We start from the raw sequence: 27,609 nt of genomic DNA on the forward strand, positions 1-27,609 counted from the left end.
GGAAATTCTGCCTGTCTCTCACTTTTCTGTTTCTGTAACATGCCCTTGGTTTGTACTATTCTAGAAGCATCTTTTTACTTTAAAGAAAACTCTGACATCCTTTGAATCTTGCCTGAATTTAAATTAGGCAATGAGAAAAATAAGATCTATATAAAGAAAAGTGATATATACTAACAGTATGACGTAAATAATTTCAAAAATAATTGTACTTCAGCACCTTATTTTTCAAATTTTAGTACATGATAAATAGTACTGCAAGGCTTAGGTAATTCACAGCACACATCCAGATAATATTATCTGTTATTTCTACTTCAGATTATATGAATCTTGTAAGTTCACATTCCTTTAGTGAGGTCTTTTCAGATCTCTCTCTATTCCTTTGATAGGTGATGGAGAAATCCATATGTGCAGATCCATAAGGCAATGAATTTCCAAGCCAAACACAAGAACAGCAGCTTCTAGGAGAGGGTGGCTTGCCAAGACAAACAAGTTCTGCCAACATTTTAGCACCACAGAAGGTCAGTTAGGTTATAATTAAACCTAATTACCATTCTCTAGAATTGCAACATCTTTTCTCTTGAAGTCATCTAATGCTCAGAAAGGATGAATTCTTATTCTAGATTTTCCAAGAATCACATTAATCAGACAATGGAGTATTCCCTTTAAATCTGAATCATCACTTACCATCATAAAGGAACAAGGCCTGTCATCATTAAAAGGAAGAGATCTGAGTACTTTATTTAGCCACTAATACTTCATCACTCCTGCTTTTCCCTGTTCCTCTGAAGTAATTCCCCATTCCTCTGAAGTAATTGGGTTTTTTTTTTCCTTCTGTTCAGTACTACTCTGGGGTTTTTCCATTATTTCCCTTTTTTTTTTTTTCCCCCCTCAGAGTTTTATAACCTTTCTGCTTCAGCTCCTTACTTTTAATCCTCTCTCTATCTTCAGATCTTCCTGTGTGCTCCCTGGGCAAGCTGGGGATCTGACAGCAGTAACTTTCCTCTGCCAACTGCTGCCTTGGAAGAGAACTGTGCTGGGAACCACCTGAACTGAACTCATGTCACCAAGGAAAAGATGAGATACAAATTGGTAAAGCACAGACTTTTTTTCTCTCCCTCTTTCTTTTTCACAGAGGCCAAGAGAGAGGGGGGAAAAAATAGGAGTCATTTGGCTGCTTTTCCTCCACCAGGAGTGTAAACCTGGTCATGCTCAGCCTGGTTTCATTCATATGAGCAAGGAGCTGATCTGGGCTATCAAAGTCACCCAGCTCACAGGGGGGACCCTTCAGCTCCTCAGGTGCAGTAGCTGGGGGTGGCAGTTTGAGCTGGAATCAGCTGCTGTTGCAGGTGGCCATGCCATCTGCATGGTGAAAAAAGCCTCTCCCAGCTAGGATGGCCTTCCAATAAAATGATAATTTGATCCCTCTGGAGACTGGAAAGCATCAAGGACCATTTGTTTTTAGAATCAAATTACAAAGCTGGAAAACTGGAAGACCTGCTCAGCCTGTGGCACGCTGTGCCAGCAGTGGGGACCCCAGCAGATAGGGCACAGGTTGGCACTGCTGCCAAGGGGAGCCAGGGCCTTGGTGCAGCCCTTGGAATCCTGCTGCAGGGCTGCTCTGCAAGCAGCAGGAAGAGCAGGATGCAGTGAGCAGCCCTGCCCTGCACACTGTGAGCCTGACTCCTGCCATCAGTGCTCTCTTCAGTAACTCCCCTGCACTGACAGCACGAGGCACAGCTTTGTACAGCTGGGCTCTCCTGCTGCAAACTGTCCCTCAGTAAATAAAAATGACAGTTCCAGTCATCATATGGGACATTGAGTTCCACCTGTCCTGCAGGAGATGCCATCAGGCAGTTCAGATGCCACTTCACTTACTCACACTTCTGTCATGGAAGGCTTTTATTGTGGGTGGGGCAAAACACAAATCCACAGCACTCTTTTGTTTACTTTCAATTATATTAATTTCTTGCATCTATAAGATTTACTTATCCTCCCACAGATTATTCATGCCTGTAGCCCTGCAAAAGCATGTAGACTGAAATCCTGCACCCACTCAATATGCTGGGAGCTTGTGATGGGTTTCCAGAGCCTGGATTTCAGTCTCCCTTCCCCAGCTAGTCTATTACTTCTTGGATTCATTTAAATCCAGTTATTTCTTTTGCAGTCTTACTGGGTTGAAAAAAAGGTCTGAGGTGTAAGAGGACTAAGCTGTTTTTCTGTAACTAAAAATGGTTCAAGATGGTCCAGGCACATTTGGGGCTAGAATGGTGACTATGACTATGTTTGCCTGGCAGTTCAGCATCTTATGATTACTCCTATTAAGTCTACAAAATTCAAATTGTCTGTTGCTGAAATAATCCCTCACAACCTATTGCTGCACATACAACCCATAGACTCTGTGTGACAAGACCAAATGACAGAGCTGGTTTTCTATTTCAGAGTAATTTGGTACAGGTTAAGTGACACTCCAGAATCAAATTTGTTCAAATATTAGTTCAAATATAATTTCACATTCTCCCATGTAACAAGGCAAAAATCCACACAGATAACAGTGGAATAACAAGCAAAACCCTACAGCTTGTTCCTTTACTTTCCAAACCTGAATACATTATCTGGAGATCCACCATTTACCAAAGCACACATAGCAGAGAGCAGGCTGAGTGCATGGTTCAAAGCTAACTGTCAATCCATTTGCAGTTCAAAACAGTGGTGAACTGCTCCAGCTGTTTTCCAGATCAGAAATATTATTGTCATTTTGCTATCTCTGCATGCTGAGGGTTATGTAACAAAAATGCACATGTCCCTCTGCCTGGAATGCAATTAATTTCCTCCCTCCCCACTGTGAGTGGTAAGTAACAATTCAGACAGTCTGGATGCTTCAGTTTTGAGCACAGGCAGGGATGCAACCCTGGATTAATCCCACGTGGTTACCCACTATTTGTAACATGCCAGTCTTCAGGAGGTCTTACAGCCAGGGTATATTTTGCAGTTTGAAAAAAAATAAACATTATCTTCCTGTTTGTACATGACCTCTTTACTGTCTGTGGGGTACCCTGAGCACTTTGCTTCGCTGCAGTTCTTTAGTTTAAGCAAAGACTTTGCTTTATGCTGGAATTTTAAGTCTTCTAGTAAGTGTGCTAACTGGGTGAGGGGATTGCTAACAATCTGAAATCAGCCACTATACTTGGTGTACACTTTGGTATGCAAAAATCAGTCATTGTACATTAAAATAGTGGCAAAATCCCATCTTAATCTACAAATATCCAAACATGCTGCAGGTGGTTGAATTCAGACTCTGTAATGCTTATCCACTCCATGGAATTTGCTTATATAAAGAGAGCAACTGGAAGTCCTTTGCCTAGAACAGCACACTCAAGAAACAAAACTCATTTTCTCAAACCAATCTTTTTTGGAATGTGCCTTTCATCTCTGTAAGTGCAACTAAGCCCATGATATTTATATAACAACCATAAGATCTTCAGGACAGGAGCTGCCTTTCTATAAAATGTTTGCACCATACTTAACTTCTCTCTGCTGTTGCTGTAATAGAAACACAATGGGGTGATCAACTGTCCTCCAGGGTGTCAACTGAGATGAAACATTAACTTAGTACTTAACTGCAGCAATTTCCTTTCATGTGTTATTGCTTGGTACAGCTTGCTCTAGGTTACTGGTTTACAGCTCACTTCTGTAGGCAGCACCTGCAGAGGTTTTACTGTTCTTACCTGGTTAAATAAGCCAGAGCCCGTTCACATCCCGATGGCTTTTTGGGCTCCACCTTTTTTATGGGGATTCCAGCTTCCCTCATCAGCTGCTTCTCCTTCTTCTTGCGCTCCTTTTTTAATTTTCTTTCTAGTTTCCTCTTTTCCTCTGGAGTAAGTTCTTCCTCTTCCTCTGCAATAAGCTCTTCTTCTTCTTTTATAGCCTGAAATATTTAACATTTAAATGAAGTGTTTTATCTTTCTATAGGAAAGTGAACAAAGCATGCATAAATGTAATTAAAGGACACAGGTAATATTTAAAACAAGAAGGTTTTTTGGTGGGTTTTTTTTGTTGTTTTTTTTTTTACTGTACTTCCACCACCTCTCTGCTATGCCCAACCCTCAGAACTGCAAATGCTGCACTCAGGGAGATCTGCCAAACTGTCCTCTATAGATGTTGATACTGCTCTGAGAAGTACAGGAACCTTCCACCTATGCATTAAACACCATTTCTAACACTTCCTGTGCTGTTTGCTCTCCCACACTCAATCCTGAGGAGGGCATGTGATCAGCAGAGGCTGCTTCACAGTGGATGGAGGGTTTGGATGTTTTTTCAGCACACAAACATTTCAGTGGGAGCAGTAAGGTTTCCTGAAGCTCCTCAGTTTGTGTTTCCTGCGTAACCACACACTCCCCTGGATTGAGGAAACCTCTGTCTGCCATGCAGAGGCTTCATCTCAATTATGCCAAGGGCAAAGATGTGACAACTCCCTTCTTCATCCAAGACCACTTGGAGATCCTTTAGCAATCTTGAGGAAACATATGCACAATCTTCAATAAACATACACAGATACATGGCTCACAAAGGTTGACATTTCTTTAGGTTTGCAGACAGAACAGTTAATTATTCACATCTAAAACCATATTACCATAAATATGTGCATCAGTATATCCCAAATGAAAATAAATATTTCACATACAGATGAAGAGCTGTACATAGTTCATCTGACTATAAACACTGTTTATCCTGGAAAATCCAGTGTGAGATTATGTTGTGTAGAAATACAATGCTGTTCCATAGCAAGATGAGATTCATTCCAGGCATTCCCAGATATCTAAGGGAGATACTCGCCAGGTATGGTCCTCTGCTAGAGCCTGAGACACCCATGGAGGCCAACTGGGTGAGAAAGAAATGCTCTTTCTTCTCTCCCTGCTGCCCACTCACCTGTTCAAGGAATCTGTAACTGGAACCTGAATGCACGAGAAGATCAACTGCTTTATGGCAAGATTGGTTAAAACCACTTTATAAGTTCACAAATCCTTGGTGTTACATTAATTTGCGTCAGTCAAGGGCTTTGAAACACAAATCCAGACACAGAGCTAAATAATGTTATTCTTGCTGACATTCAACCAAAGAATGTTAAACAAGGCAATACCTGAATACAATCTTATTTGCCAAAGACACCTGTTGGGGTTTCAACATTTGTTCAGTGTCAATTCACCTATCATCTAGGCTGACTCTGACTCATCTTTTCAACTTGGTGTTTTCACAGACCAGAGAAGGGTTGAGAAAGCAGAAATCAGAACTAATGGAAGTAGAACACTAAAGTGGAGCTGCTTTTTCTTGTTTAAAATACTTTTTAAGTGCTTTTATGGAAAGGCCAGCATTCATTACAAACACATGCAAAAAAGCAACATATGTTGCATTAGTATAGAAAACATTTTGTAGATCATGCTGAGAACAAAATAATATTTAGGGCGAAGGTAGAACTGAATTGTTACACAGGAAACAACGTTTTCATTTGAAAAGCCACCCTGGTACTTACTAAAATAACAATCCAGCCACACAAAGCCCTAGAAAACACTGAGGGTGGTCATTTATAAAGTGTTTGTAAAAGATTACTACAGCAGCTGTCCAACAGACGACACACTACAGTTAATCTTCTTTTAAAAATAATGTAATGAATTTGTTTACTTTTCTGTGAGCCATGAAGCTTTCAAATAAAGTGACTGTGGCACATCATTAGAGCCAGTCTGATAAAGAAGCCTCTGCTTCTTCATACTTACAGTAAATGCATATCTTGGTAACTCCCCTTCCCCCCCCTCCCCACATTCCTTGCATTATCAAAAAGCTTTTTATCCTTCTCCCTGACGGCTCCATTAAAAACAAAACAAGTTGCTCCCTCTCTGTAGGTCCCAACGTAAATACCAAGCCCTAACAACGTTTGTTTCCAGCATGGATGGGCCATGGGCTGTCTGACACAAGAGCATTGTTCTCCTGCAGGGCTGTCCTGGCAGGAAAGGGTCGGGATTTACAGCTGGAGGCACCTTCTGCTGCCCCACAACATCATCCAGGGAAAACTGGATCAATCAGCTTCTGCCTGGGACTACCACTACAGTACTGACAGAGTACTTACAGAGTACTTACAACAGCTCAAACAACTTGTCCAGTTCCAAATATACTTTTATCCATCCATGTCAACTTGGTTAATTTAATGGGAAGTGCCACAGTCTGCCCTAGACTGGTTTTTACTTTGAAAACCTCAGGTTTTATGTGCTTCAGAAAATACCTATGTTTGGTGGTGTGGTCCCTACTGAAGCTGAGGGTGATCTTATCAGTGAGGGTAATTTAATAGCAATTAATAAAAAAAAAAAGCTTCTCCCAAACCTGGGGATTTGAAAGAAAACAAAACCAAATCTTCCACTGGAATTTAAATCCAAGCTATATTTATTATTTATTAATCTATTGATGCACCTCTCCTTTCCTTAAATCAACAGCCTGGGATTTTATTTTCCCCAAACCATTAGTGTGACTGTTCATCTGGAAGATGTTTGTGACCCATTTGGATTAAGAGTTTTAGTGTTATGTCATTATTTAAACTAAAAAACCCCAACCAACAGGACTTCATTGTTTTGAGGTCATAAATATTCCAGGTTGTCTCCTTCTATATTTATAAAGTGACATCACAATTTGTAGCGCTACAATTTAGCCTGAACTACAACATTGTAAAGTCCCTATTTGAGCATGTGAGACACTTGTTTATTGACATGATAAATTTAAACCACATGCACACAGAAAAACAGCACTTGCTTATTTGCAAAGCCTGCTGAGAGCTACCACACCACCTTGGGTTGTGGGCTCATTAGATCTCAACCTAAACAAGGTCAGGCCAGGTCAGCACACTTGAATGAATGACATTCAGAGCAGAGCCAGTGTTTTCTTGTGATTAAGGAGGTGGGAGTCTTCCACTTGTAAACTTTCCAGAAGGTCTGAAAAGGTGCTAAAAGGGATATTGCCACTGGATGCCATTTTTTGAGTGAAAGGCAGGCCCCCAAATCTTTCACACTTATGCTCATAAAAGCCCATGTCAGCTTTGCACAGGCACAGAGATATGAGCAAGCAAATTCCCCATGTTTGTATCATACCATGTCCATCTGCTGGCAAAGTGCTTGGGTGCCAATACATGGCCTTTCATCAATGCCAGTCTCCAACTTTCTGAGCTGTGTGTAAATATAGCAATATGCTCTAAATAGTCCAAGACATCTGACTCAAAATAGCTGCAGGCTTCAGCTGTATCACTTTTAGATACCAGTTAAAGTTTTCCATCATTCTTTGTAATCTGGAAATATTGCACAAATTTGAAACATTTTATAAATGATCCTTAGAACTGAGCTTACAATCATAAATGGAGAGCCAGCTCACACAGACAGGAAGTGTTTAATACTATAAAACAGCCCTGCTAAGCAATACAGAACAGAGAAATACAACTGGAACTGCAAGAGAAAGCAGCAAAAAGATGTACAGGTTCTCTTGAAGATACCTAACTCTTTTTTTTTTTTCCCTTCAATGAGAGTGGCAGAACCAAACAGGTGTTGTTTTTGAGGGCAGTTTTTGTATCTGCATAAAAGCTTCTACTCTCAGGGGACTATGAACTGCAATAGCTGAGCAAGCAGCACCAAGGAGGGAATAACAGCACTAATAACAGCAAACTAATTGTGTTGTGCTTCCACAGAGCACTAAGTGCATTTTTAGATTTGCTTCCAGTCCTTGATGGCCTCACACTTAAGTAGAACTGGAGAGATCTCCTAAAGACTTCTATTCCTGCTCTTCACTCCTTCAAAATTCCTACATTTGCACCCCTGGCTGTCCACAGCCAGCACAGAATAATGTTGGCAGAGTCAGAAACTCTGAGGAATTGCCACAGTGAAAAGAATACTCATCTATGACATTCTGCCTTTGGGATTCGTCTCTGTAGGTCTGAACTTCCTGCCTGATCAGGATTTTGGCTTGGCTGCCAAACCTATAGAAGGAACCACAAACCAAGCCACAACACCAAATTCACTATTTATTAGAACCAGTGAATCCAGCTCCTCCAAAACCAATATCCTTTTATCCTTTTCTCAAAGTGCAGCACAAGAAGTCTGTACAACAGCAGAAATTCAAAGAATAAAATAACAGTGACAAACAAATAAAAAGGGCATCAAATTTATGAACTCCAGAGAGTTCAGAATGGAGAGGGAATGGATTATATGGCTTATTTCATAGTAGGAGCATTGTATCACCTTGTTTGTTCATGAAGCTCATGTTATTTCATAACTTCTAACATAGAGAAATGTCAAAAGGGGCTTTGTTCACTGACCAAGAGCTACTGACACGTCATGTAATGGCTTCTGCTAAGGAGCAGCCTTTTGCCCCCCAGATGCCCCATGGACGATATCAGCATGCAAAACGTCCTGTTTCTGCCTCACACAATGCACAGAACCCAGATAAATAACTGGCCATCTGCCAGCCTAAAAACAAAAAGCAGAATCTATAAACACAGATCAAAACCCACAGAGAAGAAAGGCTGGCAGACCCTTAGACAAAAGGTTCAAAAAAGAAAGATTGACAAATTATTTACAATCCAAAGCTGGCCAAAGAGCTGTGCTACAACTACAGCTAGATAATTTGCATAAAACAGTTCAAGGCCATTCTGAATTTAAATAATTATTTTCTACCATTTAGCATTCCATGAAAAGAAGAAGTATGACCAGAGAGGGCATTTGAAATTTCATTATCATGCAGAAAGCAAATTTTAAATGAAAAGCAACAAGTAGAAGTACTCTTTATACAACGTCTGTAGTGCTTACAGAGGAAGACCTTTTACAAATTATATGCTGCTCAAAGAAAAATATAACATTTTTCATAAAAGCCAGGTGTTTGTAGAATCTCAACTCCTCACAACAAAACCACTGGCAGTAAAGTATATTAAGTTGATTAGGAAAGCTTTCTGTAGATTCAACCCAGGCAGAGAAGCCTCAAACAAGTTCTGCAGGAAACGAGATTGAAGAATAGCCTTTTTATCTTTCTGTTCCAGGAAAGGATTCTTTTTGTGGTCATGTAAATGTTGGAATTTTGTTTGGTTTTTTTTTAAAAAGCCTCCATGTGTATGCAGCTACAGTATCTCAGGAACACAAGTGATCAGGTAGCACCCTAAACTTGCAGCTGTAATTTAGAATAGATGCACCTTGATGAGCTTGAAACCTGGTTTAATTTACAACTGTGTGATCTTTGCATGTCTCAGATTTACAGCCAATTGTGAAGAGCATACAAAGTGTTATCATTAGCAACTGCTGAATAAGAAGAAATTGAACAATTTACTAAATTACATGAAAGCATTTACAGGCACACAGAATACACAACTTCAAGAATGCAGCTCATTGAATTCCACTTTATAGACTGTTACTCCTATAAAGTACATACTCCTGCGCTCTGGCAGATTAAGTTCCCAGGCATAAATTAGGATCGTATTGTATTTCTCATTTTTCTCAACCAGTATTACAGCCCTGAGTACAACAGAAATCCTTGAGACACCACCACAACTGCAGACTCGGGGAATGCAGTTTTGCTTCATTTACAACTACAGTGCGGCCAGGAATTCTCACATATTTGCTGAAGGATTTTGCTTACTCCCCTACTCTTAATTAAACCGTGTTAAGCAATCAGAAGAACATGGAACTGAAAAAAAAAAAAAAAAAAAAAAGAACCCCCCTCGGAAATCATTTGTATCCACATCCCTGTGGCTTACACACAGCCCTTTTAACCCCTCCCCAGAAACGCAGAGGAATTTTAATAGAAGGAGCACGAGACTGTCGCAGCACTCCGTGCTTTCAGTGCCACCAAAGTCGCCCCCTTTAGTGGTGCTGACAATTTCTTCTGAGGCTTAAAAAGGCTTTGGGCTGGGAGAGGAGGTAGGAGCGGAGCAGAGGCTGTTTTGAAATCCTTGCTGGAGAATTAGAAAAAAAATAAATAAACCAACCCCAAACCACGAGCTCGATCTCCTCCAATGAAAGAGGTACCACAGGGTGTAGGCAGGTTGCCAGGCGAGCTCGGCAGCGTGACCGCACTGCATTGAGTTTCTTTAATGAAAGCCAGGAAAGAACACATTACACAGTGTTTCTTCTGAGAGCCAGCGAGCCTCCAGTGATTGAAATCAATAAAAACAGTCGGCAAGGGGCCCAGTGGGGGAAGAGAGAAATCTCCACTACAGCATTCAGTTTGCTTTCCACTTTCTCCCTCCCCCTCGAAAGTTAAACTCCGAAGATCACCATGACAAGCTACTTCGCTTCCAGCGCTGGGAAGACGCTGGTGGGGATTTAAAGGAAGCGAGCGCTTTCCTTCGCCTCCCTGCCTTCGCTCTCCCCCCGGCGCGAAGGAAATGAAAGGCTTGTTTGGAATTTGAATCCCGCCTGGAAAAACTTCATTGGACAAGTGCATCGTTCTGCATTTCAGGAAAGGGATGGATTTTACGGTCAGAGAACGCTAAAAGGTGAAAGGGGGAAGAAAAGCAGGAATCTGATCCAGCCGGAGCCCACGAACAGGGTAGGATGTCCAAGCCGGCGGAGGGGACCTCTGGAGCTGCGGGACGGACTGTGAGCAAGTGCCTGAGATCACCCACATCCTGAGGCACCTGGAACGCTGGGAACACGTGACGGACACACCAACCCAGGTAAGCAGAACCCGCTTTTGACAATTCCCTGTCCCGCGTCCGAAAGCCGAGAGACCCTTCTGCTCCAGCCTGCACAGTTTGCCTCGTTAACCTCGGGCGACTTAACGCTAAGCTTGTCCCGTCTGAGAACCGTGTCAGGCCACTAATCCTCACTGAACTATAAACCGTGCACAAAAGCCCTTTGTTTACCCGTTTTGTGTTGAATTTGCGAGCTGACAAGGTAGGACAGGGCCATTGCGTAAGTGCAGCCCCCCCAGGAGCTGCTGCTCCACGCGGGCCCGCTCGGAGCAGGGGAACACGGCTGACACCGCACGCTGGAGCTGCCTGTGACCTGAGAGAGCGCCAGTAATGGATTTCTAATATGGTCCATATTTATCTATTTTATTTATGTATTTTAATCACCATAGCAGCCACATACAGAACATACTTGCACCGAGTTCCATGTGCTGCTCTGCACCGCGACTCGCAGCAGCGTGTATGCACGGGGGGCTAGGCTGATTGTTTTGTCAAAAAGAACTTGGCAATTAGTTGTTAACACAGCCAAGGGGGGTTTCTGGCACGTTGTTTAGGAACGACCGACACAGGTTTATGCACCACATGCGTATTTGCCTTTACCCTAATGCAAACAGGCTTTATCCCCAATAAAAATGGGGAAGGCACAGATAACAGCTGTAGATTACAACATTCTTCTCAAGTTTTTGGCCAACTTGAGATGATTTACATAGACCTCAGTGAGACACAGAGAGTGAAATCAAAGCCTGCCTTCTGCAAGGCAAGCAAAAATGATGATAGCTCCATCTCTTCTCCAGCAGAGGCAGGAATTCACTGGGACAGATAATAAATAGGTGCCTGTGGAGCAAGAGCAACAGTGCTTGTCCCCCTCATGCTGGTCATCGTGAGATGTTGACAGCAACACACATGCTCACTGCTGGAGAGGGACTGGATGCCTCCACTTCCACTTAAATGTTTCAGAACCTCTTTATCCACAGCCTGTAGGGCACCAAATCTGAAAGCAGAGAGAAGAGACTTCCCAGCATCTCCAGCTCAGTACCAGCAGACAGAATGCATGAATTTATACAGCAAGTGCAGATGTGCATCTGCAGGTGCAGTGTTGCTCTTTCCTTGGAAAACACACACTTTTAAAGGGTCATTTTGTTATTTGCATGTCACACAGAAATGGATGACTCAGCCACTTAAAGAATGACCCAGAGAATACCCCCATGACCAAAAGTAAACTCCGTAAGTTGAAGCATGAACTGTTCTAATAAAGCTACAAAAATAGCTGAGGCAGTATTTAAATAGTAAGAAGTTTCTAGACCAATTTATTAATCCAGTTTTGAACTTTTCACACAAAAGGATTGCAAAATTATAGCTGAAGGTGTAATTAAAGAACAATCATTTACAACAAAAAAGCAAAGTTATGATTCATAATAGAATAGGACCCTACATGAAGTTCTGGGCATACCCACAGACCCACAATTCATTTTGCAGTCAGTTCTCTGTTTTGCCTCCCCTGCACAGATCCTTTGCAGAAATGACAGCACCTTCATAGCTCAGGAATCACAGCAATCATTCCCACACCAATCAACAAGTCTGCTTTGCACTGCTCTTGGAGCTAAATTTATCCTTATGCAGAGGAACTCATTAAAGTCTTTATTTAACATTTCAGACAAGGAAAGCTTAGGTGGGACTTACACAACACATACTGCTTGTACTGGCATTCTCAAGCTCAAGGGATATTCCTCCCCATTACTCCCTCAGCAAAAATAGAGTTATTACCTTTAAGTGTGGGATTTTTTTGTTCATAGTGATGCATTTTTCAGAAGCCAAGTGGCAGGAGTGACCACTCTTAATGGAATATCTTCTTTTCAAACACCCACCATAGAAAGAAATGTATTGTCTCTATCAGAAGCTGTGATCAAATACAGATATTCTAGCAGTCATACCAGGGTTTTTCAGGCATGGCAATGTTATTAAGGCTAATTCTGTGCACAGTGACCTATCCTTCAGACTCTACATCTGCAAGAATCCCATGTTGCTTTGCTGAGTTGGATACAAAAGAAAAGAACTATTGGGAACCAATTTCTCATGTTTCTATGGAGGTCCATATCACTGGGAGTACTTTGTCCTCAATAATGAAACACATCTTCATCATAATCAAGAGTTCCTAATAGCTCAATGCCAGTTGTCCTTAAAGCAATGCTTGTTTGTAAAAGAGCTGTTTGAAAACAGTCCATAAGGATTTGAAAAAGTCAGAAAACTAGATGGAAGTGTTTTTAAGGTGGAAGGACTGACACTTTGTTTTAATATCCCCCATTTAAGTCTTTATGAAGGAAAAGATCTGGGATTATAAAAAACAAGATGAATGGCCATTTAAAAAATACTGAAATTCAGCATTAAAGGTGCAAACACAAGAGACTGTTGAACACCTGGATAGCCTGTGTTCGGTGAAACAGTATTCATGCCTGCACTGGGGGGAAAAGAGAATTGCCATCCCTTTCAAATGAACATGATCTGACACTTCTTGGATATGGTAAAGCTCCAAGGTGTCTCCTTTCCTATTTATACCAGTGGTTCATGTTCACAGTGCTGGATTCACTCAGCTGAGTATATTTAGTTTGCTCAGTCTCAAATTGACAGCTTCTCTGTAATGTACCCATTCTGACTTAAAAATGGAACATAATTAACATACAGCTGGAGAAGGTACGTTTTTGCCATTTATGGGAAAGATTAGTGAAGCTGAAGATTAAATATTAAGTAGAAAATAAATGGTTTTTGGTCCATAGGAAAGGTGGTTTTCCCTACAATTCAAATGGGAATCCTTGTTTTTGACTTAGGAAGACATTTTTTGTTAAAAACAAGGTAAACAAAACCCATAAAAACTTCATACCTCCTTCCAACAAGTTGTCACTGTCTTCAGCTGCAGAGTTAACAGGAAGTATAGCTACAGGGAATGAATGTCCTGGGACATACACACTACTCTCAAACCCTCTGTATTCTCCCAGACCTAGCAGAACTTTTTTTCTTGAATTTCTTAATAAAAACTAAGACCAGTTTTAGTCAGTTATACCAAGATCTTCTTCAAAACCTAGCTAAATATTCCAGAACGTGTTTCATGCGTACCTGCATTTATATATACTCAGCTGCACATGCAAACGTAGGCAGGAACATGCAACTTTCAATTTGTGAGAACAAGACCCAAGAGGAGAAACTCAGGAAAATGGAGTGGGCAGGATTCATTTCTGTAGCAGAATGTGATCATTTCATGATTCAGTCACCCTAAAATAGACACCCACAGCAGCACTTGGAACACGAGCAGGCTCTCAACTGTCCTGCACCTTCATCCTGAGCATAAGGGTATCAACAACCTCAGCACAGGTCTTGCCTCTTGGTTTGCTTTAAAATCACCTAAATGGTTTGGGAGACAGAGAACTGGACCCTCAGTTTGGCTGAGAAAAGAGAGACACCTTTAAACAAAATAAAGAAGAAATGTGATGGGCATTACTGATTTTTGCATTTGACTTCCTGCCTAGTGATAACCAGAGACAGATGATTGAGATTGTGACAATTAATTTGTGTGAAATTATCCTTTTTCTAAATATATATCATTTCCACTGAGAGACCTTTGAACACCTGTATGCAGAATTTGAAAATGTTTAAAGAAACAAGTACTATAAAACTGTATTTCAGGCACAGTTCACATTCTGTTTTAAGAAGTTCTTTCTCAAGCAGAACAGTAAAGGAGGAATGTTTTTAAGAGCTGGCATGAATTACACAATCAAACTTTCCTTCAGGTCTGCATGCTGCTCTTCAAATCCCCATGAGCAAGTGCAAGTGGTACTTAACATGACTGGTAGGGAGAAAGAATTTGAATTTGTTTGTAAGTTTAAAATGGTCCCCTGAAAGTTCCTTAAGAAAATTCCATCCATAATTTTGAAAGTCTTTGAAAACAAAGTGCAACCCATTCCAAAATCCTATCCTTGTGAGCTCTCTGGTAACTATACATCTGTGATAACAACTTTTAAGCTCTCCAAATTTATCACACAGCTGAAAATACTGAAATGACATCTGGTTTTTATAGCATCAGGTGTGCCTTCATTATGCGTTTGTGAGGCAGAGCAGAAAATTGAAAAACAATTATGATTTAAGAAGCTAAATTAAAACCTGTTGACTGTTTAGTAAAAATGCTCCATAAAACCTGATGGTATTCCAGCAGACCACACTGAAAAGCATCATTGTAAAGCAGCACAAAACAAGGGGTTGGTAACGTTTGCTTATTTTGGAATTAAGGCATCTAGAAAATTATCCTAAAATAAAATTGTATTAATTTCTATTTCAATAATAAGTAGCTTAAGCAAATTTATAAAATAAGTACTAGAATTTACACGGACAGAATTTGCAACTCATGATAGTTTTAAAGCCAAGTTTTTGACTGCTGAGTTTATATTTCACATCTTTGATAAACTAAGTATAAATACAACAGGAAGCGACAGCTGCCCACGTAATTTTAAAGTTAAATTCAAAACAGAGTGGAAAACTACAGATGAAATAAGATGTGAAATACAAGAAAGCCTGGACACGGCAACAAGAGGATTAAGTTTATCACAAACCTGTTCTGTTATCGTGTAATTTTGCAGGGATCAAAAGAAAGTTCTAAGATAGGAACAACAAGGAACTTCTTCATGGCACACAGGGCAGCACAGGACTGGAGATGGTCATTAGAGAACGCAGATGGTCAAAGGTAAATGTTTGAGTTGTTGCTGAACCAAGAGTCAACATTTCCATAGTGCATAGGGATAATGGCTACAGTGGGATTAGACTGCAGAGCTTTGCAAGTGAAGTAGTTTGTGCCTGGCAGAAAAAAGGAGAGCAAAGGAAGAGAGAGAGTAACAGCAAATGGAGGGTCCATCTCAGGGGAAATGCTGATCTTCAAAACAAAATTTTAAAAAATTAAGTAGTCCGGAAAAAAGCCAAGATGTCATAATTCGTTGTTGAATGGCAACAGAAAAGCTTTGTATTTCTTTTTATAATTGCAAATAAAATATACTTTGAAACAGAAAAATTGAACTAAAATCAAAATGAAAATATTCTGCCTTAATGAGAAACATTCCATTATTGTGAATGTGAAATGAGCAAGCAGATAGGAGACTTCTCTGTTGAAGACTGAAGTAAAAGTCAATATGTTTCCTTAAACATGTTAAGTAAAACTGCAGTCTCCAAAGGAGAAGAAAAAAAATCAAGTTTCACAAAGAAATTTCCTTATCTTTTCTTTTTTTAAACTTTCTTTAAAAAATAATACTTTCCCTTGCAATACTGGGAGCTAAAATTGTACTGGAAGGTCATAAGGTGGAAAATGGAGATAAGATCTCCTGCCAGGGATGCAGGAAGCATGGTTACTGAAATGTGAAGTCAAGGACAACAGGGATCTCTGGAAAAGTTAGGGAAGCCAGGAAAATCAGAACCTGTTTTTCTATTAAGATAGCAAAGACAAAACACTGTACTTCCTGCACAGATTCTTCCAGATTCGCTGAGTGAACTCTTCAGTTATTTAAGGCTTTCCTAAAATCTGTCATTGAACCTTAAAAACTTTTGCCTCCAAAAATTCCAAAGCAGTTTTGAAGCACTGGCTTATCTCCCACTGTACATGACCAACCAAGCATCCAGGAACAGTAAGTGGTGAAAATTCATTATAGATTCCAACTTTCAAGCTACAGAAAGTTGTCACAGCCACATTTATATAATTTAAGTTCTTGATGACTTATGTCTGCCATACCTTATGAATGATAGGAATAGAAAATCTGAAATAAATACGTGAAATGCATAAAACAGGGTCAGCAGCATGGCCAGGAGAGATTGAGGTTGTACAGAATGATGATAGACCTGGGCCCTACAGCTTCCACATGATGGAAAGCTGAGCTTAGCCACCAAAGGAATTCTGCAGGAGAGAAACAGTGAGCAAAGCTCCAAGCAGTAGGTAATAAAAGTTTGCATAACGTTTTTCAACTAGCTTGTAGTTATTTTAGGGCACCTGAGAGTTTAGAAAGGTACCACACTGTGGTTTAACTACTGTAATTAACATAATTAACAGTTCTGGTCTATGCTTTCTAATGTTTAGGTGCATGATTCAATTCTAGTTGCAGTCAGGGTTTCTAAATTTCAAGTGTTTTTAAGCATCAGCAGAACATTCTATTACTGCATTGCTGGACTAGGTTTGGCCAAGGGTGAGATGTTGTGGTTAGCAATATCTGATCTGAGATGCAATTTCATAATTACTTCAAGGATTCCTGCTGCTCTAAAGAAGGCAGTGGGAATTATTTGAACAACTAGAAAAAGAACGACAGTGATACATACTTAGAATTCAAACAGCACCCAAAATGGAGAGAAATGCATAAACTCTGCATAGAGGAGGCCCTCACTGGCAAAATATATAGAATGTTCTTAAGTTGACAGTTTTATAACTCTAAATGGTTTCGCAAATGAAATCCAAACAAAAGAGCAGAGATGTACTCTAAATCACTCAGCAATTGCTAGTTAGAAAAACCAGCAACCACTAACTCCTGCAAACAAAACCAGTTGCCTTAGGAAAGCTTAATGAATGGGAAAGATGTCAGAGTTTTTGTTGTTGTTCTTCTTTCAGCTTTATTTTTCTGTATCCCTGAATCTGTACACATAATGATTCAGTTCACCCTGACAAATATTGTATAACCAACTATCAATCACAGCAACTTTTTATATGTTGAGAGCAGTCAGATACCAAGTGATAAAGTGAGTTCAGGCAGAGGGCATACGTTAAGCAGCTGTGAGTCCTTTACTCTGTCTGTAACCTAAAAGCTTAATGTCATTACAGAGAGCTCTGATTTCTTCCTTGCCTGCCTCACACTAGAATACCCACATTATATGGAATAGAGATCATTGACTTAATGGAAGAGATACAGCCACACAGTGACTGCAGTGGAACAAACAATGTGCTTATAAATTAGATGGAGCATATTCTGCTTACAGTGAAAGATTACACAACCAAGTGCTGCTGTTTAGGCTCTAAAGAAAGCTTTACACTTATGAATATAAATCTCAGGTAATAGTTTTAGGAACAATTTAAACCTGCATAAGTCAGTATTGCTGCTGAAAGACACACTCCTCATCTCCCACCTCTTCCTTGGCACAAGTGTTTGCAGAGTTTTGCAAACCCATTTGGGTGAAAATTACCTCTCTGTCCCCTCACAAAGGTTACTTTATTACCAAAGCAGTTTGTTAATTTGATTCACTGTGAACATTCCTGCCAGAGAAAGGAGGAGGTGACAGAAAGGTGGAAGCAAGTGGAGGTGCAGCTTGTGGGATCCCATTTCTTTCACCCTCTGGCTGAAGACACCATTCCTTAAAATAAATGTGAAAGTGTAAAATACGTAATGTTGCTAAGTGTATCCTACCTTTTACATACTGCGGTGATGAACTGCAGCTTATCAACTCTCAAATTACCTCAGATCATTTGGTATTTGTTGCTCTTTAGTAGCATCATGCATTGCTGTTTTGAGCTTTCAATTATTTCCCTCTAATTTAAAAATTACAGTAGAGGTCTAGTAAAGGCAGAAAGCATCATTTTTGCTTCCAAGGGCCTGAACTCAGGTGTTTCATATGATTAAAAAAAAAATTGATTTCTTGCAGACTCAAGCAAGTAAATTTAAAAATTACAACAGACAACCAGCATAGCAATTAATAAATGTCTTACAGCGTACAGGACTCACATTTCCACAATGCTGAGAGTATCTGTATAAGAGGGAAGTTCCTCTCTGTTCTTCATCCTCTCAGGTGAGCTGCTGCTTCAGTTCATTTCTCCTCTGGCTGCTGGAGCTGTGACTCCCTGACCTGCAGTGTTTCCCTGTCCAGCAGAGATGCTGGTTACCTGCCCATCAGAAACTCTGAGGCACAGCCAGGGAACAAACAGGCAGCTCCCACTGGAGCTGTCAAGGTTTTGCAGCCATTTCAAGGTACAGCTCCAGTGAGAAGATGCTGGTTTGCTTCCTGCAGTGTCAAATGAGCAGGAAAATCCCCTTCACTCACTGCCTACACACCAGTGCTCCATAAACACATCAGAAACAAGTCTTATGAGGCAAAAATTCATGGGTTTCCTTGCTCATTCTGGAGTGGGTAATGGTAGCAGTCAATTATTGAACTGCTCCAGCAGTTTAACAGATGATGACTGAGTTCAAAATGAAATTTCACTTGTATCATTTAGTTAATTAAACAAATAAATGCTGTCATCTAATAATAACTCATACCCAAAACTTCATTAAGATACCTAATATAATAAAGAAAACAGGTTATCTTCATATACTGCACAAATGAAAACATATTGCAAGATGTGGTCAAGGCAGCTCAAGAACAGCAAGTGTTGCCATCCCCCGTCCTTCCCTTTGCTTTTCCTTTTGGACTTGCATCACAACATTCAGTTCAGCAATGACTCAAAGCAAGTGGCCTGTTAGGAATTAAGCTCTAGCAACCTTTAAAAAAGCCTCACAATTCTGTAAACAGAGCATCCAATAATCACCCAAGTCTGTAAGCTCACAGTGGGCACACTGTGACAGGAGACACTACCAGCAGAACAGAACAGAGCAGTTGTAAGAATCAACTGAGATTTTGAAATCTTACTGCCTAAATGTTAATTTTTTTCTTCATTATTGGTAACATGCAGAAATATCTTTGACGTGCCTATGTGTCTCGGAGCCCACTCTTGTTATTAGCTAATTAGTAGAAAATCTTACCCTAACAGTGTGAAAAAGGAGTTCACAGCTTCTACTTCCAGAGCAGAAAGAAGAATGTCATCTAATACCAGTGATTCAAACACTGCCAGGATCTTAAAGCACAGCCATTGAGTTAGAAGTTAATCGACATGTTAATTGAGAATTTCCACCTGGGAACTGGGCTTATTTAGTGTCAGGACAGACAGTTCTGCTTTCTGAACCCACACACATAGAAACATCTTTATCTCAAATTCAAACTAATATTCAACTGTCAAGTTATGTTTCTGCCAAATATACATATATACATACATATATGTACTTCAGCCAATCGGTGTATCCACAGAAGAAGTAAGGACTTAAATCTGACTTAAAGGACTTAAATCTGACACACTGGTGTGACTTTCTCTCAAGTAAAAGGATAAAATAAAAAGAGTGTGAACTTTCACAGTTTAGTTGTTTCATGAAGAACTTAAAAAAAAAAAAAAAACCAAACATGTGTCTGACTTATTTTCATGGTAAGGGTCTTTTATTTTGACCACAGTTAGTAGGGTCATCAGTGCAGAAGTAATGAAACAGAATTGTTCAGGTACAAAATGTCTAATTCTTCAAACATTTGGTTAATTTGTTTTCTAAACCTAAAGCAATATTTGATCAGTTGAACAAATACTTGAAATGCATTTGGCTAGTAATCTATTTAGAAAGAGAACAAATTTATTTAAAAGGGTTTCTTTTACCCTTTGGTCACCATAGAACAAAAGTTAGATTGAGCTCATAGGATTTTAGGAATTTTTAGGGTTTTTTTTGAACCTGGTCTCAGATTAGACCTCCTCAGAGATTATTGCTGTCAGGACACCAGTGATAATGGGAAATGTTTTAGGAATAGGAGTGCTTTAACAGCAAAAGACATACATGCTGTAAGAACTGATATGGCAAAACACTCTTCCTTTAAAACTTTTTTGTTAAAGTAAGCAGAGCTGGTTGAGGATGTCTGTGTCATTCAGGTAAAAGGAACACACATTTGACAGTAGAAGCACACATATGAAAATCTATACAAAAGTTCTGACTAGCTACAAAAGACACAGTCTAAAGAAGTGAAAAGTACAGCCATATCAAGGTTTGTTTTCAGTTTAAAACTGGCACATGATCAAAAGACTCGAGACACAGTTGTTGCTTGAAAATGGATAATTAGCCTGAAACACCTCCTAAGCTCTTCAGCCAATAAATTTACTAGAAATAAAAGGAGAAAAATATCTAATACAGCTCCTCTTACAAGCAACTGTCAAGAGTTTTTTAGGCATTTTTATCTATTCAGAGAGTAGATCTACTGCCAAACTGCCTGTATATCTTTCCTTTTTAAATAAAAAACTACTTTAGATCCACATTGGGAAGTGTCAGAAACATAACCCATATAACAGAGCATACAGACCTCTAAAGGCTTCTGAAATCCTTCATCCCTAGTGAAAGCCTTCTATCTTTCATTACTTTCCTTTTAGCTTCTTAGATTAAGGCTTGTATTTGGATTTCAGTCAAATTAGGCTTAATGTTCCTGGTACTGTCACAATGTCAAATATTTATAATTTTCCTAATTCTGGCCCAAAACTTTTAGAATGTCTGTCTTCCTTGCAATGTTACAGGGCTGCAGTAGGACACCAACTGCAGGTTCTCTGAAATTCTTCTGAAGTTACACTGAGGGAGATGCCATTTGTGAATTCTGCTTTAGCATATGTTCAGTATATAAAGTTATTTAAGTGCTGTACAATAAATAACACAGCAACATAAGCTTTCAACACATTTTGAAGTAAAGTCATAAAAACAGTCTTGTTTTGGCCAAAGTGCAAAAATTTATTTGCAACAAATGTTGCAAATAGGAAGCCACAAAATCCACTACAAAGACAGACAATTCCACAGCATTTTTGTGGCTCTTTCTCCACAATGATAATCAGAATTTTTAAAACTAGGCCATATAATACCTGACCTTTTGTGTCTTTTGTAGCCATGTCCCTATGGCACATGCTCAGCTGTAGAGGACAGCCAGCAGCATGAGGAATAAGCACTTCTGGGCCTTCATTAACACAAAACCCAGGGTACAAAGGGCTCCACAGCAAGTGGAGAGGAAAATGGATTTATGGTATCAGTACAGGCAATACATTTGAAAGAGCTGGAGTGACTCCACAGTAATTAAGAACTTCTTGGGATAATCATTCACAGAGTGTATCTGGCTTGTGGTGACTCCCAGGCAAGGATCTTGCAGAAGTGAATAATTAGAACCTATTACAATAAGATTAGGATGTCTTTGCCTGAACAAGCATTGGATATAGCATCATCCTTCAGGAAGAATGATGGGTGAAGGTTTTAGCTGCACTCCCACCAGTTCTTCTGGAAACTCTTAGGTGGAGATGTGTCTGACAAAGCTGCAAAATTCTTTCAGTGCTCATGGGGACACTCTGGGTTACACACATGTGTGTCCACTGGCTTCTGCAGCAGGTGGGTTATTTAAGGACCACTGAGCAGGGCAGGTACCACTTTGGGTGGGAAGATCTCCAGGGTTAGTGACAGGAACACTGCTCCTGGCACATGATGAGCACTTTGCTTGCCCGTGTCTGTCACTACAAGCAGTACTCGATAGTTTTGGAGCAACGGGTGTCACCAACTGCCTCGTTTGATGCCAGAATTTTCTATGATGCCTGGATCATTTGAGGAGCTTCTAGTGTAAGATGCCAGCTGGATCACTGGCCTAGGTTTTGCATTTTGGTCTACTGAAGAAAGTGACCTTCAGTCACATTCCCTTCTCCTCAGCTTTTGAGTGAGGTGAATTGAGGAGGGGGAAGAACTAAATATGGAAAATATTATTAAATACATGGAAAGCTCATAATGCTAATTCAGTTTTGAATGCTCATAGAGCTCACATGGCTGACATGAAATCCCTCACAATTGTGAGTAATTAAGAACTGTAACTCAACAAATAAGAAGTGTTTGTGGGCAAAACCACAACTGGATCCTCCCTTGCAGCAAAACTGTCTGGTAAGGTCTGGACTTCCATATATTCTCATGTTATTTTCTGAAGGCATCTCAGTTCAAATGGTTTCCTGATCAAAGATAACATATGGCCAGAAAGAAATGAGTCCAGAGCTGCCAACTCACTGCACCTTCAGCACTGAATCACAACAGAAACTTTAGACTGGAATGTTTCTGAAATGCTGAGTCTAATGCAGATACCAACACTAAACTTACTGTGCTGTGCCCAAAACCTGCAAGAAATCAAACAAAAGAATTCATAAGCCCTACAAAGAAGATCTGTGAAGGGTATTTTACCCTGGGAACAGTATTATCAAATTCAGTTCCAGTCTGGAAGCTCAGAAAAGAAAGGAAACATTAGGATTTTTCTACTTTAAGAAACAAGAGGGAAACAAAAACCTTTGACTACAACTCTCTTTCTCAGCATCAGATTCATTATACCAAGTAATCACAAACCTGTTTATTTCTGGTTACTGAAAGACTTGGGGGCTAATATAGAGGGAGAAAATCACTAAAGAAGTCAGATTTCATCCAAAAAGTTCTTACAATGTGGATGACCCAATGTAATAATTTTAATTTCTTCATTTGGAATGATATCTCTCATATAGGTTGTTCTTTCTGCTCTGATTCACCCCCATATAAAACCCCCCAAATTATAAAAATACTTTATTATTTCAGTCTTTTTGGATTTGCTGTATTTTTTGTTACTTTATCGAGCCTTAAATCCTAGGAATGCCTTTCTCTGCCTGAAAGAAGAAAATACCCTCTTATGGACCCATGCAAAAAGAACATTTAGTATTCAATCCTTTTAGCTGCAAAATCAAATGTCCCCAATGGAACACAAAAAGAAATCAGTATCAGACATACATTTCAAACACATTATACAAGTGATTAAAGAAAAAAGGGAAGAAATCTAAAATAAACCTACTTGCATAACAGCCTGTGCACAACCCCTTGAGATTTTAGAGTGGGATAAATATGTTTCAGACTGTGCCACTAATGTGACGTTTTAATGGTGTGAGAATGATAAACAAAACTTCTTAGAGACAGATAATAAAGGATAGAAGTCTGCTATACAATTCAAAGGCCCAGATAAACAAATCTGCATTGATCTTTTTCTGCCAAGAGTGGACATCTCACCAACCCTGGTGATGGATGCAAGAGAGTCGAAAATGTTGTCACTTTTTCTGGACAATGAAGCAAAACCACAGAAAGCAGCAGGAGAAGCAGCCAAGTTTAGCCACCACATTTGGCTACATATATTTGTATCCTATAAATACACAGGCAGCATCTAAACAAGGATAGAATTGTCATTCCCTTTGTAAGAAAATGATTAGTTGTACTATGCTAATAACATGCTCTGAAGTAGTGAGGAATCAGAATCAATTTTCATGAAGTAATACCAGAATGTGATTCCACACTTCAGTAATAATATTTTCTGCTGTAAAAGTGCAACAAAGATGTGTGCAGCCAAAGGACAGTCAATACAGATCCAGGGAATTATGCAGCATCTGGTCCAGGCCAGTTAGCAGTGAGGGCAGGGGAGGAGGACACAGAAGGACAAGTTTTGAGCTACGATGGCTTATGCTGATAAGGGAACTGGCTGGAAGTACTCCTTGGATGAGCTCATTTCATACTGTGAGCATGATGCTATCACAGAAGTGCTTAAAATGAAAGCCAGCACAGAGATTCCCGTTATTTTGCTTGACTCAGAAAAAAAGAAAAATCATTTACACTGAAAGCTTTGTCTTAATTCTTATCACGAAGTGCGAGTTACACAATATGTCATGACAGGAATTGCATGTCCCAGGAAAAAACTCTTGATTTCATTTAATTTAAAATGAGACAGAACTGGGTCAATTTGATATACCATCATGACTGCTTTGTTTATCAACAAAGACCATGTACTATTGGCCATAACTCAGTTTTAAGAGTATATTATCTAGCAGTTTTATAATCAAGATTGTTTTTACTACTGGAAATTATATAAGCTTGGACAAGGATAACATTCAGCATTATCAACTGGAAGGCACCAGAGTTATGATTTCTAGGCACAAGTTGTAATTGGATTGGAAGGCAAAGTTCAAGAAAACAGTAATACTCTTGTGTATTAACAGAAGGCCTGTTCTGCTCTGTAGTGCTCTACCCAAGGCCATTTCCTTCCTTAATATTAAAATTCTAATCAGCCTTCATTTCATCTGCAAAAATTTATGACCTAGTCCATGTTCTGTGTATAGATTTAGAAACAAACAGACCTGGAATATGAGACCCAGCATGTTATAAATCCTCAATTCAACTATAAAAATCTGTACAAGCTCAGGGGGAGAATGTTTAAAACACACTGAGTTCCCCACTGTGCCACACAGTGAATTATTGCTATGAACCCTGCCAATGTCTTAGTCTCTAAATACAGCTGTATTAATTCCAGATTTGATATTAAGATCCTAGATATCGAACCCTGAGGAAACTGGACCCACTGTAGAAGATATGAAAATGGAGAACTATAACCACAAGAAGAAATTCCTCACAAATTTCCCTTCAGCAAGGCTTTCCAAACTACAGGGCACTCGCTGCAAGCAATGTGCTTGTTTATTCTGAGTGGCTTGTAAGAGCTGCCAGAAAACCTGAGCAAGTTCTCCTAAGCACTGCTGCCATTTAAGTTGGTGCCTTTGGCAGGATCTGTGTTTGAGGATTTCCAGAATACTAGAAAGTAAGCTGCTGCTTCTAAACAGAGAAAATAGTTAGCTCATTCAAACCCTTAGCTGTTGGGGTTTTTTTTTTTGCTCCCAAAGAGACACCTCTGACTTGAGTATCATATCTCAAAATTAGGCCAACAGCAAAGACAAGGAAAAGGAAGTCTGGGAAATGGAACAAAAGGATGTTTACTCTGCAAGGTAAATCAGGGAAATGGCTAGAAGGGCAGAATTACAAATCTAAATGCTTGAGTCTCCAAACAAAACATTAAAACATCAAGCTCATTCTTCAAAGAACAGCAACAAACCCCAGAGATCACAAGTGTAAGGGTACGTGTTGTCTTCATGCCTCGACATAGCTCCAGAGTAGGTATTTATGTCAAAACAAATGGGTGGGCCACTGAGAACTCTGATGTGGCAAATCAACCACACCACTTCCTCCTTGTTGCAAAATCCCATTCTTCTTTTCTGTCTCAACAACACGTTCAGCCCACATCAGCTTCTCCCTGCTCCAGCATTACACCACTCACCATCCTCTCTCTGGAGGAAGGTGCACACCTTCCAGTCAGCAACCTCTGCTACTGACAGCAGGCTGGAAGGCAGCTCTGTGTCCCAGAAGCAGGTGAGCTGAGAGATAACCCCGTGCCATCAGGCAGGTACCAGCACTAGAGGCAGTGCAGGCATCCCAGTGACTGGAGGTGGTCACATTCACACGGCTGCTGGCAGGAAAGTGCCCACGTTCAACTCACCAGGAGAGCCAGGGGCAAACACATCCCCTCCTGGGAGCTGGCTGGTCACACATGGTGCCATCGAGCTGTCAGCAGGTTACAGAAAGTGTTCTTTAGCCATCAGCTCTGCAGCTCTGACAGAGATATGTGTGAAATGTCAGCTCTGTGTGTGAATGTAAATCAAGTCAGGTCAGCCTGCAAGGCTGGGACATTGCACAGTCTAATATGGGATGGGTGCATAAATAATTTTCAGTGACCATGTCAAAAAAAAAGAAGGGATGGTGAAGTGCAAGAAATTGCTCCAGCTGGTCATGGAATCACTGCTAAGGAATTCAGCCAAGTCCCCATACCACAACACTGCCTCCAGACACCAACCCCAGCTTTTACATCCAGAATGGCTCCACTGCCTTAGACTAAAGTCAGAACCAGTTTGTTGCAATACCCTGGGAGGGAGAGGAAACAGGAGGAGGAAAAGAAACCTCTCTCAGTCCACGCAGGTTGGCAGGAATTGGAATTGCCCAAAATCCATCAAGTAAAATTGCATGTTAATTGCAAGGTAATTTTCAGTATTTGAATACAATTTCCTCTGCACTTTTCCACTCCACAAGACACACCTGACAATTAGAAGCAGCTCTGCGGGTGCCCTCACACTGATCCACCTGCACATTACCAACACACAGGTGTTGATTTGCCAAACTTAGCATCCTGCAGATGCTGTTCCAGCAGGTGCTGCTGGGGCCACTTCTATTTCAGACTGCACAAGCAGTTCACTGACTGGCCAACAGCTCTAAACTACATTTGGGAAAGCATCCCAGCTCTCAAACTCTGTTTAGTCTCCCTGAGCATCTAGGAATAATAAAATAAGAAAATTTACAAAATATCACTACAAACAAGCAGTTGTAGAAAGTGGAAGTTAAGAATGTAATTAGATTATGACATTTATAAACTTACTCATAAAAAAAAAATTCTAAAAATTAGAGCCTGTAAACGAATCTTCATTTATGTAACAAGTAATAAGAAAAATCTCCTAGGACATATTCACACTGTGTGTGTGAACCTAGAACTGAAAAGTTTAGTCTCATATTAAAATGGACTAAATTAAGATTATATAACACAACAAGTTACAAAGAAAGACACTAATCTGTGACATTAATATTTACTGTTGTGGAGAGCAGACATACGGTAGTGAAGGCAGCATTTGCCACTTGGAAACCAGCTGAGTGACTTCAAACCTGGCACTTGGGCAAATCTGTCTGTACTGTAATCTAACATAAAAATATTAATTCAGAAACATATAAAGTTAGGCTTGTCAGCCTTAATATTTTTTGGTGATTTGAATGGGGCCAGAGAAAAAGATAAGTATCTTTACAAATCCAGTTGGCTCTACTTCAAGTGCAAAAGTTTCTAAGCTGCACAAAACCAGGAGCCCTGTAAAATCATATTTTGGATGCAAATGCCAACCCAGTACTGCTCATCATCTTGTACACTGAATCCTGTCTGCAGCAACAGTTTTTGGTGAGCTCACTGTACTTCCCTGAAATACTGTACAACATACAATAATTTTTGTAAGAATTTGTTGGTTTTTGGGTTTTTTTTATCAGAGCTACATTCATCTCAGGGACAATCCCTAATTTCTGTATTTAAAACAAGTTTTGATATTTAAGTCTACACTAATGAAATATTTTCATTGGCACTGGTAAGTTAAAGATTACTGGAGCTTTCTTTGCAGCTTTTATGGAGTTTTT

The 27,609-nt window shown here is 39.9% G+C and overlaps 2 protein-coding genes across 3 annotated transcripts in view; one reads left to right on the forward strand and one right to left on the reverse strand.

Moving 5' to 3' along the window:
• Positions 1–27,609, reverse strand: part of C14H7orf50 (chromosome 14 C7orf50 homolog) — a 119,706-nt gene that overhangs the window by 20,533 nt on the left and 71,564 nt on the right. For both annotated transcript variants that reach the window (XM_050980011.1, XM_050980012.1), the window contains one exon: positions 3,726–3,925. In XM_050980011.1, coding sequence (XP_050835968.1) covers positions 3,726–3,925 — 200 coding nt within the window. The remainder of the gene's footprint in view (positions 1–3,725; positions 3,926–27,609) is intronic.
• GPR146 (G protein-coupled receptor 146) overlaps positions 9,997–27,609 on the forward strand; it is a 48,759-nt gene continuing 31,146 nt past the window's right edge. The window contains exon 1 of the mRNA XM_009091833.4: positions 9,997–10,690. The gene's annotated coding sequence lies outside the window, so the exon portion shown is untranslated. The remainder of the gene's footprint in view (positions 10,691–27,609) is intronic.

This window comes from Serinus canaria, chromosome 14 (assembly GCF_022539315.1).
Source record: "Serinus canaria isolate serCan28SL12 chromosome 14, serCan2020, whole genome shotgun sequence".
Lineage (NCBI taxonomy): Eukaryota > Metazoa > Chordata > Aves > Passeriformes > Fringillidae > Serinus > Serinus canaria.